At 40.5% G+C, this 18,229-nt stretch overlaps 1 protein-coding gene across 6 annotated transcripts in view; it reads left to right on the forward strand.

Annotated features, from left to right (window-relative positions):
* LOC111075963 (dynamin) overlaps positions 1 to 18,229 on the forward strand; it is an 89,338-nt gene that overhangs the window by 47,122 nt on the left and 23,987 nt on the right. For 4 of the 6 annotated variants that reach the window (XM_022369511.2, XM_022369512.2, XM_022369508.2 and 1 more), the window contains 5 exons: positions 71 to 76; positions 6,115 to 6,318; positions 6,380 to 6,473; positions 6,533 to 6,669; positions 6,730 to 6,872. In XM_022369511.2, coding sequence (XP_022225203.1) covers positions 71 to 76; positions 6,115 to 6,318; positions 6,380 to 6,473; positions 6,533 to 6,669; positions 6,730 to 6,872 — 584 coding nt within the window. The remainder of the gene's footprint in view (positions 1 to 70; positions 77 to 6,114; positions 6,319 to 6,379; positions 6,474 to 6,532; positions 6,670 to 6,729; positions 6,873 to 18,229) is intronic. The other 2 variants (XM_022369506.2, XM_022369507.2) reach the window with 1 other exon arrangement.

The raw sequence follows: 18,229 nt of genomic DNA on the forward strand, positions 1-18,229 counted from the left end.
AACAAAGAAAATAGTTTAATGTTCAAATGGTCTGTATTTATTAAATTTTCATAAATATTTTCAAAATTAGCAAAAAGTTACTTCATGTTTTATATTTATCATCAACAGATTAAACTTTCGAAAAAGGCAAACATTTTTATACATATTGATATCAAATTTGAAATCCATTTGGTAGCATTTATAATCTAATCTCGAACCGAGAGCCCAACAGGCTTCCTTGCGATAAAATTTAAGAGTTTTAAGATATAAAATGCTGTTTGATCTCATAATCGTACCATTTTTTATATTAATACCATACATTTTTACAGACTTCGTTTATTAAATCATATAATATAATGTTCGTTTGTTCCTGACCTGACGTGTTTTGGTTTTCCACTCCGCGTTTTTCTTTCATTTTTCCAAATAAGTCGATGTTTAACCGCGATTGCATGCCTTTTTTTTGTGTCAAAATATGATTTATCTATTTATTTCCTGCTGTTTGTGCTATTGCTTTTACGTTTGTGCTGTTGCTTTTCGTAGGTACGCCCTCACATTGAATAAAGCCAAAATAAATTGTATTCCTCTCTCTCTAACGAAACTTTCTGTGGATTTGTTTTAGTTTTTGCTGCTACCGCTCTCCTTTCAGGTTTTAATGATTTTGCTTTACGAATTTGTCCGGCACATTGGTGAAATAGCTACTTGTTTTGACCTTTGTTTTTCATTTATAATGGCATACTCCGTTGTCTGTGCCATTGAAACCCACAAGAACCCGATCACCCATTACCAGCCAGGCATTCCTTTCCGGTTCTACGGCAGTGTAGTGCACCTGGGTGTACCTACTATGAATTTCCTTCCTTTTCTTAAAATACTAGTACTAACGTACCTTTCCCGTAGTTAGTATTATTTGTAATTTTTAATGCATTCTTGGCTCTTTTACTCCGTTTAGTTAAATGTTAGTCTAACATCTATCTTTCCTGAATATAAATGTCCGGTTCGGTAACACGCGTCTTGCGTCATTAAGCAGGGCCCCTCGTTCGGTTAGGCGGGCTAAGGACTGCGTTTCTGTCTAGTGGGTGTACGAAAGTTTCCAGTTGATTGAAAGATTTTCACTTCTCTTAAATTTTGAGTAGAATACTCAAGCTATGCCTTAAAATGTAGTCTCACCATTTAGCATTAATAACTATAAAATAAAATAGGGTAACGCAAAGAAATGTATGGCTGTTACACAGTATGAAATGTGGATTCTGTAACATAAATTAAATACATATAACCATACGCTATTTTATTGAATAACTTTTTATTAATTGTTTTCTTCTATCTTTTCGTCCACCTATCAAATAAATCTAAACTTAAATCAACTAAAAATTGAATAATAATTACTATTTTCGAAAAATACTAAATACTCCAAAACCGTAAACTGTACGTTGACAGCAAAAAGTATGTTTATTTAATAATATAAACATTATTCTTTGTATTTTTTAAACAGCACCATGATACTTTTTATTGTTATTAATATTTTAATGGGGTATACCCTTGCGGTGGTTTTATTTTCTCCTAGGAATTTTTTAGTTCTCATAAATAAACATAAAAAACAGGCTATGCCATTGCCATTTTGGGAATTAATTAACCCATTCCTTACGAGTACAGAAAAACGGCCATTTTCAAGGAGTGCTTACTTTAACTAGACAAATCATTTTTCAAAATTATTTTTGCGTTTCAATCACATTCACTTTGCTTAACAGCTGGGTATACATTAAAAAGCGACAACGGACTACGGGTGTTATTATTGAGCTTTCTTCTGACGCGTCTTCGGCAACTTAAGTAGTTCAGTGAAGGTTTGGCTCTGTAAAAAGGGTGTTGCCTTAAAATTGAAAAAAAAAATTTTTTATATATAGAAAGAAAAATATCTTTTTGTTCGTATACGCACAGCCTGAAGTCTATAAAATTAAAAAATAAATTTTGTTTATGTGTTTACTCCTTACCCCTGCTTTTTTTTTACTTTTATTTTGAAAGTTAAAAAATAAGCCAAGTTAAAGATCACTTAAACATTCCTCTATAAAGCCAAATGGGAATCGTTAGCCACATGTATCTGGAAAATTATAATATTAATTACAACGCATAACTTTATTTATTTCAATAATTTTTATTTATGTCCGTCTGTCTGGTTTCTCGCCTAGATCTCAGAGACTATAAGAGCTAGAGTCCCTCAAAGGACGAAAATCTGTGGCAGCCACATTTTTAAAGATATCAGAAAAGTAAAAGCGTAGTATCGTAGATAATGACCATATCTACCAGATTGATGAATCTGAATCAGATCGGATCATTATTATTATAGCCAGAGTAAAGAAATTAATTTGCAGTGCTACATAGTCGCTTTTTCGCTCGCATACACTCTGCTCTATGCAGTGCGCGACCTTTGGCAGAGAAGATGTAGAATCTACATTGTAGATGTATAATCTACATTTCAGATGTAGAATAAATATGTTAGAAGTAGCAAAAAAAATTTAAAATCTAAAATATTTTAAAATTCTACATAAATCATAAGCTCACAAATTTATATACTGACTGAGTTCGGGTATAAAAGTAAAGTCGCGTCCAAAGAAGCGACTCACACGTTCCTTCTCTTTTTTTTAAACCAACGAACCATACAACGTTTTCCTGGTCGATTTGAGGTTCTAAATTTGTATACTTGGAGTTTAGGGAACTATTAGTTTTGTGGTCAAAGTATATACGTGTAACGCACAGAAGGAAACGGTTCCGACCCAATAAAGTATTTTTATTCTTGATCAGTATTAATATCCGGGTCAATATGTCTGTCTGTCCGTCTGTCTTGTTTGACGCCTAGTTCTCAGAGACTTAAGAGCTGCAGTAAAAAAATTGTGTAAAGGACGAAAATTTGTGGCATCCCAAACTTTGAAGATACGAACAAACCGAAAACGTGGAGGCATAGAGATCGTATTATTATATTCGAAGGAAAGGAACACATCAATTTGCAGTGGTTCCGTTTCATTTACACTCATTTACTCGTTATTTCTCTCGCTCACACACTCTGACTCACGCAGTGTGCGCGCTCTGGCGGAGAGGAGCTAGTGTTGTTGTGGGAAGAGAGAGAGACAGAAGTAGCGGAATCTCCAACAGTAGCGGAATAATGGAAAATAGGTATATCTTAATATCGGACAAAATTAAGGATTTAATTAACAAGAATACAAATAGTCACCATTTTACATAATAAGTTTCTTAAGCGTATCTCCATTAGGCCTTAACCAAATTTTTGCAAAGTCTTTTACAGGCTGAAAAATACCGGTATTGAACTGGCCAGCATTTATTGCGTTCCTTCTCGTTTTTTCATGATTGTGGGTGGCAATCGGATTTCTGTGAATGCCAAACATATCTAGAGTCTATCTTACCATACAATACAACTTTACTATCATCAGTAAAAAGTATTTTTCGTCACTGTGACACTTCATGTTTTCTTGTAAAACATGAAGATGGAATGCAATTGCAATGAGATTAGAAATGAGATGAGAAATTCTAATGCCTATATATTAAGACTTCCGAAAAGGTATTACATGTTAAATTTTGGAATACTGGAAGTGTCTCAAAAACAGTCCTGAAAGTGGTGAGGTGCGGCACTACTATTTCAATGACTACATCTGTAAGTTTTTAAAAATTTAATCTAAAAAAAATAATGATTCACACAACTTTTTGTATGAGGTAGGATAAACAGTGGATCTGATCACAATTCCGGCGCTTATGTAAAATAACTTCTTAGCCCATTAAGATCCGAGTTTGAGACCAAAAATTTTAAAATCATTAAAAAAACGTATTCAGGTTTTATAAAATTGTTTTATTTTTAATAAGGACGTTTGGCTATTTTCAGAATTTTTTAAGTGATCTTATTTTTAAGTGATCTTAAAGTTTTTAATTGATCTTATATTTTTTAAGTGATCTTATATTTTTCAAGTAAGCTTATTTTCAACCTTTACAAATTAAAATTACAAAATCCAGGTGTATAGATTAAACAAATAAAAAATAAATATTTTCGAAATTTTATAGACTTAAGGCTGTGCGTATATGAACTAACAGATATTTTTCTTTCTAAATTCCACAAAGATTGTCCAATTATAACGCAACAGCATTTTTACAGAGCCAAACCCTCACTGAACTACTCAAAATGCGCAAAATTGGCGAAGACGTGTTAGAAGAATCCAAAATAATAAAAAACCGTTACTCGTCTCTTTTTTATGTATACCAAGCTTTTAAGCACAGTGTATGTGATTGAAACGCAAAAGTAACTGCAAAATGATTTATCTAGTTAAAGTAAAGACTATTTGAAACTGGCCCTTTTTCTGTACTCGCTTGTGTTCAATGGCTAAGAATGGGTTAAATATTTTGTATAGCTTGCATAAATTAAAAAAGGTGCACGTCGCACCTTGAATACCTTAATATGAGGTCAATTAAGACTAACATTATTTGTATATTTACATATTTATATCCATTTATTTATTCTATATTAAAAGTATATTACCATATAAATGATATACAAAATAACAGGTCTTCTAATATTGAGGGGCAAGCTTCTTTAAAAACTGTCATAATAATGAAACAAATTATAAGGTAAAGGATATGTGAACCCAGAAGACAAAAATTTAAACAGACAATTCAAAACGTTTCACACGCTAAAAATGAAAGAGCACGCAATAATATAATTTTGCGTGTTTCACTAACACATGCATTTGCGCTGCTAGGTTGCTGTCGATTCATGTCATGAGCCGAAAAGGACGACACCAGAGCCGAGCCGAAGACCTGGGAACGTCCGCAGCAAATTTAGCTGCGGCATTTCCATTGTATGAACTGGCACTTCTATGTATGTATATACTATATGGTTAGTGCTTACGAACAGCTTTTGCCTATTTACACTGACATGAGTTACCTATCGATAGTTTACTTAACTCAATAACACAGAGTTCGTGTTTGGACAACTGCACGTTTGTGTGTTTCTAACAAAATTTCATAAATCAACCAATTTATTAAAATCGACGGAGAAGATTTGGGGTTACATTTCATGAATATTTCTGTATGAATGAAAAATTCAATTATGTAAATTCATTTATTTGTAAAGATTTTTTTTTTATATATGTGAGAGCTATTCTGCATCCCACGAAAATAATCATTTTGTCCCTCCCACAAGTGTAGAGGTGTTGTAAATAGGGTCCAAAATAAGGCTAGCATCTAATGTTAAAAGTATTATTTTGAAGGATTATATGTTAACATTTATTTTTGTTGTTGTTGCTAGTGGTAATAGTTCATACGATAGGCAGAACTGGGTTGAAATATTCGGAAAATGGAACAAACGCAACTGAAACTTTTGCCAACACTAGGTCCCTATGCTAAACTTTTTAAAACAAAAAATAAGTCAACCCTAGTGTAAATGGGCTATTCAATGCAGCTGCCTATTTCATAGTGTTGGAAATGCTTCTTTCTGTGAAATCTTAAATTTTAATACTATCCGCAAGGGTATACTGACTTGGGTGTATGGAAAAATTAACTCATAAGTCACATTCAAATTTAAAAAAAAAGTGTTTGTTTTGTTACCACGTTTTGAATTCTTTAACGATTTAAGACTTATCTCTAGCACCGCGTAAAATTCCTGCCAGGAATTTGCCAGTTATTCAGTGAGAAGTTGTGAAAGTTGAACTAAAATTAAAAAATAACTCTGTCGATGAAATGATTGTGTTGTTGGTTGCGCTATTGTTCCAAAAAAATCAAAGATGCAATTTTCATCTCTCATTTTGGGTTTGCAACATTCACGTCAGGAATAATTGTAGTCCGTATATTCCTGAGCTGTGTATCAGCTCTTCTCTCAGTCCACACACGATCTAGACATATATCTGTGGATTCCGTTCATGTTGCTGGATACACCAGCCAGAAAAACGCAAAACGAAAAATTCCTGGCAGTTTTTTTTGTATGAAGTTTGACATCCGCCGTGCTGGATACCTAGCTTTAACATTCACCAGATATTATTTTTTTATTTGTTTATTTAAATTTAATTTTATTTGTTGCTAATAAACCAAAAATTAATATTAAAATAAACGAATGTCCTACACCAAATGAAAAATTTACACAAAAAACAGTCGACCAGTGAGGAAAGTTCCTCCGACCCACAGTTGGAACGTCAGGTCGAAACCATACGTAATCTAGTTGATTCGTATATGAAGATAGTTACAAAGACAACGCGGGACATGGTGCCCAAGGCAATTATGATGCTCATCATTAATAATGCTAAGGACTTTATCAATGGAGAGCTTTTGGCTCATCTTTATGCGTCTGGTGATCAGGTAACATAAACATATTTAATATCTTACGCCTTCTATTGCTTTGATATATACTATTTTTCAGGCACAAATGATGGAAGAGTCAGCTGAGTCGGCAACAAGGCGAGAGGAAATGTTGCGCATGTATCGTGCCTGTAAAGATGCCTTGCAAATTATAGGTAAGTATAAATACTTTCATTAAGTTAAGTTATATTGAATTTTATTTAATTGAATGAAGGGGACGTGTCCATGGCAACTGTGTCATCCCCATTGCCTCCCCCGGTTAAAAATGATTGGTTGCCAAGTGGATTGGATAATCCACGTCTGTCTCCACCAAGTCCGGGTGGTCCCCGTAAGCCAGCACCCACCGTACAGGTAAATTGTTTATTCATTGTCTTAAAGTTACAAAGTGACCCTGAACATATTTGCATTCAGGGATCATTAGGTGGGCGGAATCCCCCATTACCACCGGCAACTGGACGCCCAGCGCCAGCTATTCCTAATCGACCAGGAGGTGGTGCACCACCACTACCTGGTGGTCGACCGGGAGGCGCACTTCCTCCTCCAATGCTACCTTCGTAAGTATCCTTGCCAAGAATATATTTTTTGCATAGTCCTAAGCTGAAATTGTTGTATTTTTAATTATACAAAAGATTTAAATCTTTTATGTACAGAAGCGGACACAGAAATCCGGACAATTTATGTAAATTTTGTTTGTTTTATAAAATTTTTGTATTTTTTCAAGAAAAAACCTTATTAAAATAAGCTAACAATATAAAAGGCAAGAAAAATAGATAAAAAGTTTAAAGTCAATGTCCTTGTTTTCAAAAGAATCCTCAAATAATTTTGTATTCACTCTTATATTTATACAGAAAAATTCACTCTAGGTTTCTGATCAGGACTGTTCTGGTACAACGTTTAATTCTATGAATATTGGAAGAGTATGTAGTAATACTTTTTTTTTTTTTGGCATCCTGTGTGTTTTATGACTAGTTTTCTACGGGACAGCTTGGTATATCCTACATTTCAGAATGTTTTGTTTTGTAAAAATACCCTTCTTTAATTTTTTTTTAATTTAAATAAAGTTTTGGGTGTCTGCTTTCATACATAAAACGTTGATGATGTGCTTCAGATTCTTGATCGGATTGAGATCTAAAATTTTTTTGTACGTAACCGCGTTTACCTATCCTTCAATTTAAGCCAGATACCAACCTATAATAAAAACGAAATCTCCAAATCTCTTTGTTTTGGGCACTTATTTTTGAAGCTTTCAACTACTTTACGCGATCATTCGTCATACTATCAAAAAAAAAACTGGTTTATCTTGCTATTATTACAAACATTACGTTTTTCTAATCATTTACAGTCCAAGTTTAGTTGACTTTGAGTTTTTTCTGGACCTTTTTAATGCCAAAAGGGGTGATTTTGCTGGCTCACGACTCTTCTGAAGACGTCGCCGTTTGGTTTTGATTCTAATATGGATACCTACCGACTAAATAAATTCCCTTTTAATATCTTATGCCTATTTGAACCGATCTTCGACGCTCAAGCGTTAACGAATAAGATCCTAATTTGAAGGTCCTTTTTGGTGGTCTTCCTCTTACTTCCTGCGGCGATTTGTCGTTTTACCGAAGAGCGTTTTTCGAAATTCATTAGAAAATTATGTTTTGAGGACTTACTCATACGAATTTTGGTGCTCCAAAACCGCAAATTCAAAATGGCGACAGTTTTTTACATTTTTAATATTTTGTTGAAACTATTTGCTTTGTCAATCGAAAAATGTCATCAATTAATAGATTATGAATATATATATGCAATAAAAATATTTCCCGACTAACTTAGACGTTTTTAGAATTCGCGCCATCGGTTTAAAATTAGCTAAGATGAGTGTCCGGATTTTTGTGTCCGCTACTGTACATATATTTTTTTAATCGTCGATTGAAACCTCTTATTATACATAACAAAAATTTACAACTCGTTTATTTATACCGCTTTTTACTGCCTATGTTATTATGACACCACAAGTATGCAATTTTCTATAATTTCTGTTGTCCAGAATTGGGTATAAATTACACCGGTTTGGCACATTTCATTTGTATGCGTTGCACGTTTAGAGTACCTATGTATGTACATATATATCGGGATATGTGGCATGATGCGTATATAAAGTACATACTAAAAATGTAAAAAAAATAATACACATTTTTCAATTAAACAAACTAAAGCTGACTTTGTTAATTTGGGGCTCCTAATAACAAATTTTTTTTTTGTTGCCTATGTCTACTTATAGTCGAATATTTATTGATTCATTGAAATCTATAATATTAAAATGAATGAAGCTAGCTTCTAATAAATGTTTTTACATGGAACTGAAATTAACCTTCAATGCAAGCTTTTTGGTATGGTGTTTTTCTTTTTGTTTTACGGTGCGTAATCAAACACAAATTACACTACTCGAAAAAATCGAACTCTTTTGTTCCTCAAGGAACCAAACCGACTTTTTCTGATAGACTTGGAGCTTTCATTATTTTTTTTTTAAGAATTATAATTTTTTTCGGCAGTAATTTTTTTTAAGAACTTTTAACCCTAGTATTTATTATGCTTTTTTCAGAGTTAGTGCTTCTTTTTTTTTACATATGTAACTTTAGTATCTTACATTTGGTTATAATGAACTTTGCCATTCTGAAAAGCTAATAAACGCAGTTTTAAATTCGACATAAACTTAGTGGTATCAACTTACGTTCCGTGAAATATTAAGCTTTCAAATGCAAAAAAGATGATTTTTGTACGGTATATTTTTCAAAATTGAATAAAATTTGAAGTTTTCTAAAATTTTTAAAGTTTCTGCAAGTTTGGCCTTTTAAAAAGGTTTTATTTTCAGACCTGAACTTTTTAGCGACATCTATTCTTCACAAAATAGGCGACTAATAAATAAAATTGTTCAAGAATGCCAACAGTAAGATGTTTTTAGTAAATATACACCAACTTATATATCACAAAGCAATGTTTATTTACTTGGTATTTAATTCCAATTTTGCTACATGTAAAATTCAAAAATTCAAAACCATCATTCGTTGGTGGGCCAGCAACGTTAAAACGGTCAACCAAAATTTATATCCGCAGTCTCTCCATAGATTTTAATGACCAATGACTTAAACGACGCTGAATAAATGCACCTTTACACAAAAAAATAAAATACCCAGGATTAATAATTATACCCGTACTCAAAAAAGAGTTATATTAGATTTGTGGTAAAAGTGGATGTGTGCAACGCAGAGAAGGAAACGTTTCCGACGCCATAAAGGATATATATTCTTGATCAGCATCAATAGCCGAGTCGATATAACTATGTCCGTCTGTCCGTCCGTCCGTCTGTCTGTCCGTCTGTGCGTCTCGATGAGCGCCCGGATCTCAGAGACTATAAGAGCTAGATAAACCAAATTTGGTTCGAGACTTATGTGATATCACACTGCTACAAGTGTATTTCAAAATTTCGCCCCGCCCCCAGAAAGGACTAAAATCTGTGGCAGGCACAATTTTAAAGATACGATAAAACTAACGCAGTATCGTAGAGAATGCCCATATCTACCAGATTGTCGAATCTGAATAAGATCGGATCATAATTATAGCCAGAATGAAGAAATTAATTTTCTGTTGGTTCTTCCGCGTACTTCAGCCAGAGACCCGCTACCTATCTCTTTCTCGCTCGTACACTCTGCCGTTTTCAGTGCACGAGCAACCCCTAGCGGAGGAGATGTAGAATCTAAATGGAACATGTACAATATACATGTTAGATGTAGAATATACATTGTAGATGTATATGTATATGTAGATAGCAGATGTAGCAAACAAAATGTAAAATATTTGTATATGTATATACTGACTGAGTACGGGTATAAGTAGAGTCGCGTCCCCAGAAGTGACTCGCACGTTCCTTTTCGTTTTTTTTTTTAGTTTTCCTGAGTTCTAAAAGTCAAAATTTCCTAAAAAGTATCGCACAAAAATAATTATTTTTATACCCGTACTCAAAAAAGTATTAAGGAGTATATTAGATTTGTGGTAAAAGTGTATGTGTGTAACGCAGAGAAGCAAACGTTTCGACCCCATAAAGTATGTATATTCTTGATCAGAATCAACAGCTGAATCGATATACCCATGTCTGTCTGTCCGTCTCTCAGAGACTATAACAGCTAGAGCAACCAAATTTTGTGTTCAGACTCATTTGATACTACTATTTCTAAAGTTCTCCCCGCCCGCTGCAGCCCTCACGAAGGATGAAAATCTGTGGAAGGCACAATTTTAAAGATACGATAAAACTAAAAACGCAGTATCGTAGGGAATGACCATAACTACCAGATTGCCGAATCTGAATCAGATCGGATCATTATTATAGCCAGAATAAAGAAATTCATTTTCAGTTGCTTTCCTCACCTCCTCCAGCAAGAGACCGCACTACTCATTCTCCTTCCCGCTCGCACACTCTGCCTCGTTCATTGCGCGAGTGCCCGCTAGCGGAGAAGATGTAGAATGTAAAATATTTTAAAATTCCACATATATCATAAGCTCACATAATTATATACAGACTGAGTATGGGTATAAAAGTAGAGTCGCGTCAGGGACTCACACGTTCCTTCTAATTTTTAGCTGCATTTCTTAGCTTTTCCGAATGGCAAAGTTCATTACAAAAAAATGTAAGATACTTAAGTTATGCGAAAAAAATAAGAGCTACCTCTGAAAAAAACATAAATATACTATTTTTTAAAAGTTCTTATACAAAAAGCAGTAAAATACAATAGTTCTTAAAAAAAAAATGTAAAGCCACAAATCTATAAAAAAAGACTCGGTTTGGTTCCTTGAAGAAAAAAGTTATATTTTTTTTATCGATTACAATTATTAGACATTCCGTTTTGACTCATGCGAATCACATATACTGAATGAACAGGAAGTTATGTATGAAAAAATCCAATATTCTTTTGTACTCTACGAACTCAACTTACCTCATCAATTTACAAACAATACTAGAAGAACTAACATAATACCAAAAAAAATTAAAAATTCTCAAGTAAAACGATATTAAACGGTTTTCTTTTTAACCGTGAACTCTTTAAGGGCATTAATTACACTACCGACACGATTTTACCTCAAAAAAACTTTTCCTTTCCCTTCATCACTCATACACATGCAATCACAGCTAAGACAGTGTGGTGCGTAAATACACAACCTTGTATAGTTTCACCATGGTCTTAAACCATAACCATACCATAAAAACTTTTTTTTTTTTTTTTTTTTAAGAAACATTAAAAATAATAGTTTGTGGTTTGACTGACTGCCGCCCCCGATGGCTGGTGGACTGCCTTTTTATAGATCGGCCGGCCTTCCATGAATGTCTTATAGATATCTTATTTCTACTCCAGACCGTGGGAAGGGTTCTTACATAATATCTATGGCCGAGTTATAGTCTGCGCGTGCAGACGGGCTGATCGGTAACAGAAGGTTACCTAATCATTAGCCCTGCAGTCAGTGTCCAATATTCCCGGTAAGGAAAGTCGGAGACTGCTGACTGGCTTGCGCATGTGGGGGGTTTTGCCCGGTAATCGAGAGTTACCTAAGCAATCGCCTCCCAACAGGTGTCCAATGTCCCCGGTAAGGTGATCAATATGCACCGGTACCGTGGGAAAGGGATGTAACTTTAGGGAAATTTGAGGTTTTACTTAGTGATTATTTATACGGTTATACACGTAGAAATATTTTCAACTTAAATACAGGTGTTCCTGTGTTGTGACGAACCATGGGGAACCATTGTTCGTTATAGGCTCTTTAGTCTTTAGGCTCGTTGGCTTTGGCTGGTCAGCTGCCAATGTATGGAAAACAAAGTCGTGGCTAGGGGGCTAGTGGTAGTATTTGCCTCGTCGGTTGCATCCCTGTCCTCGTGGAATTCCTTCAGGTCGTTGATGTTAGCAACCTTCGCTTTTCGGCTGCCCGGATGCTGTAGTTTTACAATGTTCGGTGATGCAAAACCTTTGACTCGGTAGGGTCCATCGTATTTCGGTGCCAGCTTAGCGGCGAATCCGTCGGCCGCGTTGGAGAGGTGGTGCTGTCGTAGGAGTCCTTGGGATCCAATAGTGGGGCGCCATTGCCGGCGGCGGAGGTTGTAATGCCTTCCTTGTTCCTGGCTTGCCCTCTGGATGTTATTTCTGACTATTGTGAATACTTCGCTGAGTTTGGTTGCCTTGCCGAGAGCGGTCTCTGGGGGGCTTCCGGTGCCTGTCGTGACTTCGTCATAGAGGGCTCCAGGCAAACGGGGCTCTCTTCCATGCAGTATGAAAGCTGGGCTGAATCCCGTTGTCTCCGAGACGCTGGAATTTACTGCGAGTGATATTTCCGGTAGTAGCTCGTCCCAGGTATTTTGTCGATCCCCTACGAATTGGGCAATCATGGTCTTGACCGTCCGATTTGCCCTTTCCGTTGGATTTTCCTGGGGGCAGTACGGTGCGGTATGTTGCAGTTCTACTCCTGCTGTCTGTAGAAAGGACCGAAACGATCGGCTTGTGAATTGCGTGCCTTTGTCGCACACAAAGCGTTTGGGTATGCCGAAATGGCTCAGGATTCGTTCTCGAAAAGCCAGTTCCAGGGTAGCGGTGGTGGCCTTTTTGAGTGGTACCAATTCGACCCATTTCGTGAAAGTGTCAAAGAAGACGAGCAGCATCGTGTTTCCTTTCTTTGATCGAGGTAGTGGTCCAACGAAGTCAGCGCATAGTGTAGCGAATGGCTCTTCGGCTTTGCGAGTGAGCATCTGGCCCACCGGCTTGCGTTGTTGAGCTTTGAACTTCTGGCAGCTTACGCACCCACGGACATATTTCCTCACGGCTCGGTAGAAACCTGGCCAATAGTACCGTTGGGATATTCGGGTGATGGTTTTCCTGACCCCTAGGTGGCCGGCTGTGGGTTGGTCGTGGCATTCGTGAGGTATTCTGGCTCGTTGATCTTTTGCTACGCAGAGTTTCCATGCTATATGGTCGTCGTCGTCGGCGCCATGGCCCAGATGTCGATATAGTTCCTCGTTAGCGTAGGTGTAGTCGGGGTATTTCTGAGGCTCGTCCTGGACTTGTTTTATCCTGCGCTGGAGCCAGGGGCAGGCTGTCTTCTCCTCTTCGATCCATGCGAGTGTTCCTAATGGCTGCCTGGATAGTGCATCTGCAACTACGTTCTGTTTGCCCGCTCGATAATGCACGTCATATTGGTATTGCTGAAGTTCGAGGGCCCATCTCGCCTCTCTACCGTATGGGCTGTCAAGCGTATTTAGCCATTTTAGCGCGAGATGATCGGTGATTACATCGAATCGGTACCCTTCCAGGTAGCAGCGTAGTTTTCGAATGGCCCAAATGACCGCTAGGCACTCCTTGTCAGTAGCGGAGTAGTTTTCTTCCGCCTGGTTCAGTCGTCGGCTGACATATGCTATGACTCGTTCTTTGCCTTCGATTTCTTGGGTGAGAACTGCGCCAACTCCTAGATTGCTCGCATCTGTTTGCAGCGAGAACTTGACGTTGAAATCGGGGCACGCAAGGACGGGGGCGGTCGTGAGAAGTGTCTTCAGTAGGTCAAAAGCAGCCTGTTGTGCTTCGGACCTTACCCATGGTTGGTCCTTCTTGAGTAGGCGAGACATCGGTTGGACGACCGTCGCGAAGTTTGGTACAAATCTTCGGTACCAGGACGCCATCCCGATGCATTGACGAAGCTCTTTTAGGTTGGTGGGCGGCCGGAGTTCTTTGACGGCAGCAATTTTGTCGGGGTCGGTGTGGATTCCCTCATTGCTGATCATATGGCCGAGATACTTGATTTGGGTTTGAAGGAACGCGCATTTTTCCGCATTTATCCTTAGGTTCGCTTTCCGGAGTCGGGACAAAACCACTTTCAAGTTGCGTAGATGTTCGTTGAAATCTCGCCCACGATGACAATGTCATCTAGGTACGCGAATGCATATGGCTCCATGTCTGTACCAATCACGGTGTCGAGAGCCCGCTGAAATGTTGCCGGTGCCGAGTGCAGTCCAAAGGGCATAACCTTCCATTGGTAGAGGCCCCGGCCCGGTACGGTGAAAGCTGTTGCTTCTCTACTTCCGTCGGCCATGGGGATCTGCCAGTATCCGTTTTTCAGGTCGAGGGTGGTTATGAACCGCGCGTTTTGTAACCGTTCCAAAATATAGTTGATCCTCGGCAGCGGGTATGCGTCGGGGATGGAATGCGTGTTGAGTTGCCGGCAGTCCACGCACATGCGCTATTTCCCATTCTTTTTACGGACGAGTACAATTGGGGCGCTGTGGGGCTCGATGAGGCCTTCCGAAATCAATTGGTCCACTTGTTCATCAATTATTCGCATCATTGCTGGGTTCTTAGGATAGTACCGCTGTTTTATGGGCCGGTTATCCCTCATGACAATAGTGTGCTTGGCGATGTCCGACGTCCCGTGGAGGCCATCAAATTTTGGTAGCTCCTCATCTAGAAATGCTTGGATCTGCGGGGCTAAGTCTGGCGGCCACGGCTCCGGGACTGGTTCAGGCTCATGTTCTGTTGGGTCGGCGGCTTCGGAGTCAAGTGGTTGGCGTGGGTCTTCGGGTAAGAGGGTTGTATCGAAGGCGCTGGGCGGTTCGATCCTCCGTTGATAGTCGCTTATGTGGGCGACGATGGGTGTGGTGTCGACCATGGGTACGATGTTTTGGTACGCCGGGTGTAGTACTAGTGTTATACTACAGCCAGACTGGTACGTGAACAGGTGAGTCGCGATGACGCCTCTGGTATCACAACAACGACTTGTATGGGCGACGAAGATCTCGGACATGGCTCTAGGCATGGCTCGGTGCATGACGCTAAAAATCATGTCAGTACGCGGAAGGTACTCCATTGTGTGGGCGAGGATCGGTGTGGCGTCGGCCGTGGGTACGACAGGGCTGCGGTAGGTGTATCGTGGGGCCATCGTACTGGTTTCCGGGCCCGCGTTGAGGGGCTCTGTGGATATCAGTTCAATTATGGGCCCCGACCAGGGTGGGGTCAGCGTGGCTGTTTTCCTTGTTGCTGGGCTGTTGATCTGTTGCTGCCGTTGTCGGTGTCTATGTTGTTGTCTTGGTTCAGGGCTGATTGTCGTCTCTGAGGGTGTTTCTATGTTCACTTTCTCCTGGGAAGAGAGGGTACTTACATGCTCTGTTGCTGGACTTGGACCTGGGCTTCCTGTGTCGAGCGCCGGGTTCCAGTGCGTTAGTGCTTGTCTCGTGGGTGAGATTCTCGTAGTTTCTTTGGAATATGTGTCCCCTGTGGTTGGCCTAGGACGCGGTTGCTCCGTAGTGACCGTGGGACTCGTTTTCCCGGTTGCTTGATTGTTGTTTCGTGTTGTTGGCTTCGACTTCATGTTCGTGGGCCGGCGCTTTTCCTCTGCTGGGGCTGGGCTGGGTGTCGTGTTCTTCGTGGCGATCTGGGTCGTTTTGTTCATTGGGGTAGGTCGTGGTCGTATGTTCGCTGAGGTTTGTATGGGTGTCATGTTGGCGTGGCTGGGTGCCGAAATCGTTGGGATAGGTTGCGGACGTATGACGGCCGCCGTTGGCTTCTGTTTCTGGTGTCGGGGTTCGTTGCCTTGTACTCTGTTGGTCGGAACGGTGTGGATATGTGGTGTGTGGCACTGATCTCGTAATTGTAGAAGTGTGGTACCGCACTGGATCGTTGTTTCAATGGCGCATAGGAAGTCCATGCCGACGATAATTTGATCCAACATGTTTGGTAGGATAAGGAGGGGTATTTGAACTTCTCTTTGATCCAGTCTGATGTGCGCCAGTAGAATCTGGGTGATCTCTCTGACCGAGCCGTCGGCCAGGCGTATGCGGACGCATGCATCTTGGAGGTTGGTGTTGTTGTCTAGTTGTCGGGCGAGGTTTGCACTGATAAAGCTTCGGGATGCCCCTGTGTCGACGGTGGCTTCCGTTGCCTGTCCTCCTATGGTTACCATTGCCACTATCCGGTTCTCGTTCATGTGTAGCGGGGTTTTTATTCGTGGGTCGGGGCAGACGTCGTTCTCGGCTGATCCCGTGTCAGTCGAGGACGCGAGTCGTTTCCCGACGTGTTCTGGCGACAGCAATCGATGGTCCGGGTGCCGCGCTTGCCACATTCCCAGCAGAATAGGATCGAGGGATTTTGGCATTCATATGCCGCATGCCCTGCTTCACCACACCGGCGACAGGCTGCGCGTGGGTTGGCGATGGGGGTCGTGATCATGCGATGTGCTACCTCGGGCTTTGCCGTACTCACTGGGTTGGATGGCTGTCTTCTTGGTGAGTCTGCCGAGTCCCAATGAGGCTTCCGGAATGGTGTCCGATTGGAGTCGCCGCTCCTCTGATCTGTAGCCGGCCGTGCGTATCTGGGCGTGTGTCGTGGTGGTGCGAGAGTGCTCGGGATGGTCCGCTCTTGAATACTCTCAAACTCCGTGGCCAGCAGTGTTAGCTGTGACAAGTCCTGCAGTTCGTGTCGGCGCACGTACATCTGGTAGGCTGGGAGGGCGTTGTCGTAGATCCTGGTTAGCTCCTTGGTTGCGTCGTACCCAGCGTGGTGCATAAGTAGACGTATCTCGATGAGGAAATCTTTGAACAGTTCCCCAGCCACTTGCTTGCGGGCTCGGATGCGGTCTTCCAATTGTTCAAAATACCGTGGTGGCAAGAAGAACGTTAAGAATTCCTGGCGGAAATTTTCCCATGAGGAACTTTGTAGGCGGCTGGTGCGGAACCAACGGCTGGCACGGTCTGTGAGAAGTTCGGCCATGGCCCGCGGCAGCTGGTTTGTGTCCACCCCATACGAAAGCGCGCGTTCTTCGATCAGCTCGATGAATGATAGCGGGTCATCTTGGCCGTCAAACTGGATTCCCCACTTTCGGATGCGTTCCGCCATTGGTGCAGCGTGGTTGTAGTGGTGCCCTTCCATGGGTCGGTCGATCGTTGGCAAGACCCTCGGTCCGGGTGCTGGGTGGGTCTCTGTAGCTAGGGGCCTTGGAAACGGGGCTGCAGGAGTGCGGTATTCGGTGGCTGCGGGGATTCGTAATCCAGTCTTAGGATCCATTTGGCGTGTGTCGGATGGTCCAGGAGTAGTGGGCAGTGGTGACTTGGAACGAGAGCGTGAGGCTGGTTTGGCATAGTGCCTCTCGAACTCTCCTAGGCGAACCCAGGCTTCTTGCGCGAGTGGCCCGGCGACTAGTGTGGCAAATTTCTTTCGGCGTTCATCGACCGTTCCTTCGCTGCCGAATCCGAATTCTTCGGCGAGGACTTCTAGTTCGTCCCGACGGAGTTTGTGGATCCAGCCGGTGCTGACCCCTGGATTGGAAAAGTGTCCCGCAGGGTATGCCTCCTCTGGTTGTTCATCGTCGTGATGTTCCATGTTGATTTCTGTTGATTTTTGGCAATGAGTCACTGTTAAACGGCACTTTTAGGATCGGCACTGCGTATACTTTCGCGTTTTTTTTCGCGCCCGGATTATGTAAGTGCGCGGACTTATTATTGATTCAATTTTCTTTTTGATGGCAGTGGGTCTTTAATCCCCGAAGTCCCTGAGTTCGGTTTTCTTGAAGTTTCCACGAAAAAATCCTTTAAAGTCCCTGCTCGGGCGCCACTTGTAATGTCCTATTTCAGGCTGAGGTATGCATCAGTCTGTCCAGGGTCCTGAATTACAAGTTATTTATAATTCACGAGGACTTTATCGGGAAAACCAGGAACTTTGCCAGAAACTGAAATAGAAATCACAACACTTTTGGTTCTTTTAATTTTTAATGAGTTTCTTTATTCTTCCGTATTATTATTCTACCCGGCTATGTTATGTTTAATGGTTCTACGACGCGTATGGTGGTTTGACTGACTGCCGCCCCCGATGGCTGGTGGACTGCCTTTTTATAGATCGGCCGGCCTTCCATG

The sequence above is a fragment of the Drosophila obscura genome, unplaced genomic scaffold (assembly GCF_018151105.1).
Source record: "Drosophila obscura isolate BZ-5 IFL unplaced genomic scaffold, ASM1815110v1 contig_58, whole genome shotgun sequence".
Taxonomy (NCBI): domain Eukaryota; kingdom Metazoa; phylum Arthropoda; class Insecta; order Diptera; family Drosophilidae; genus Drosophila; species Drosophila obscura.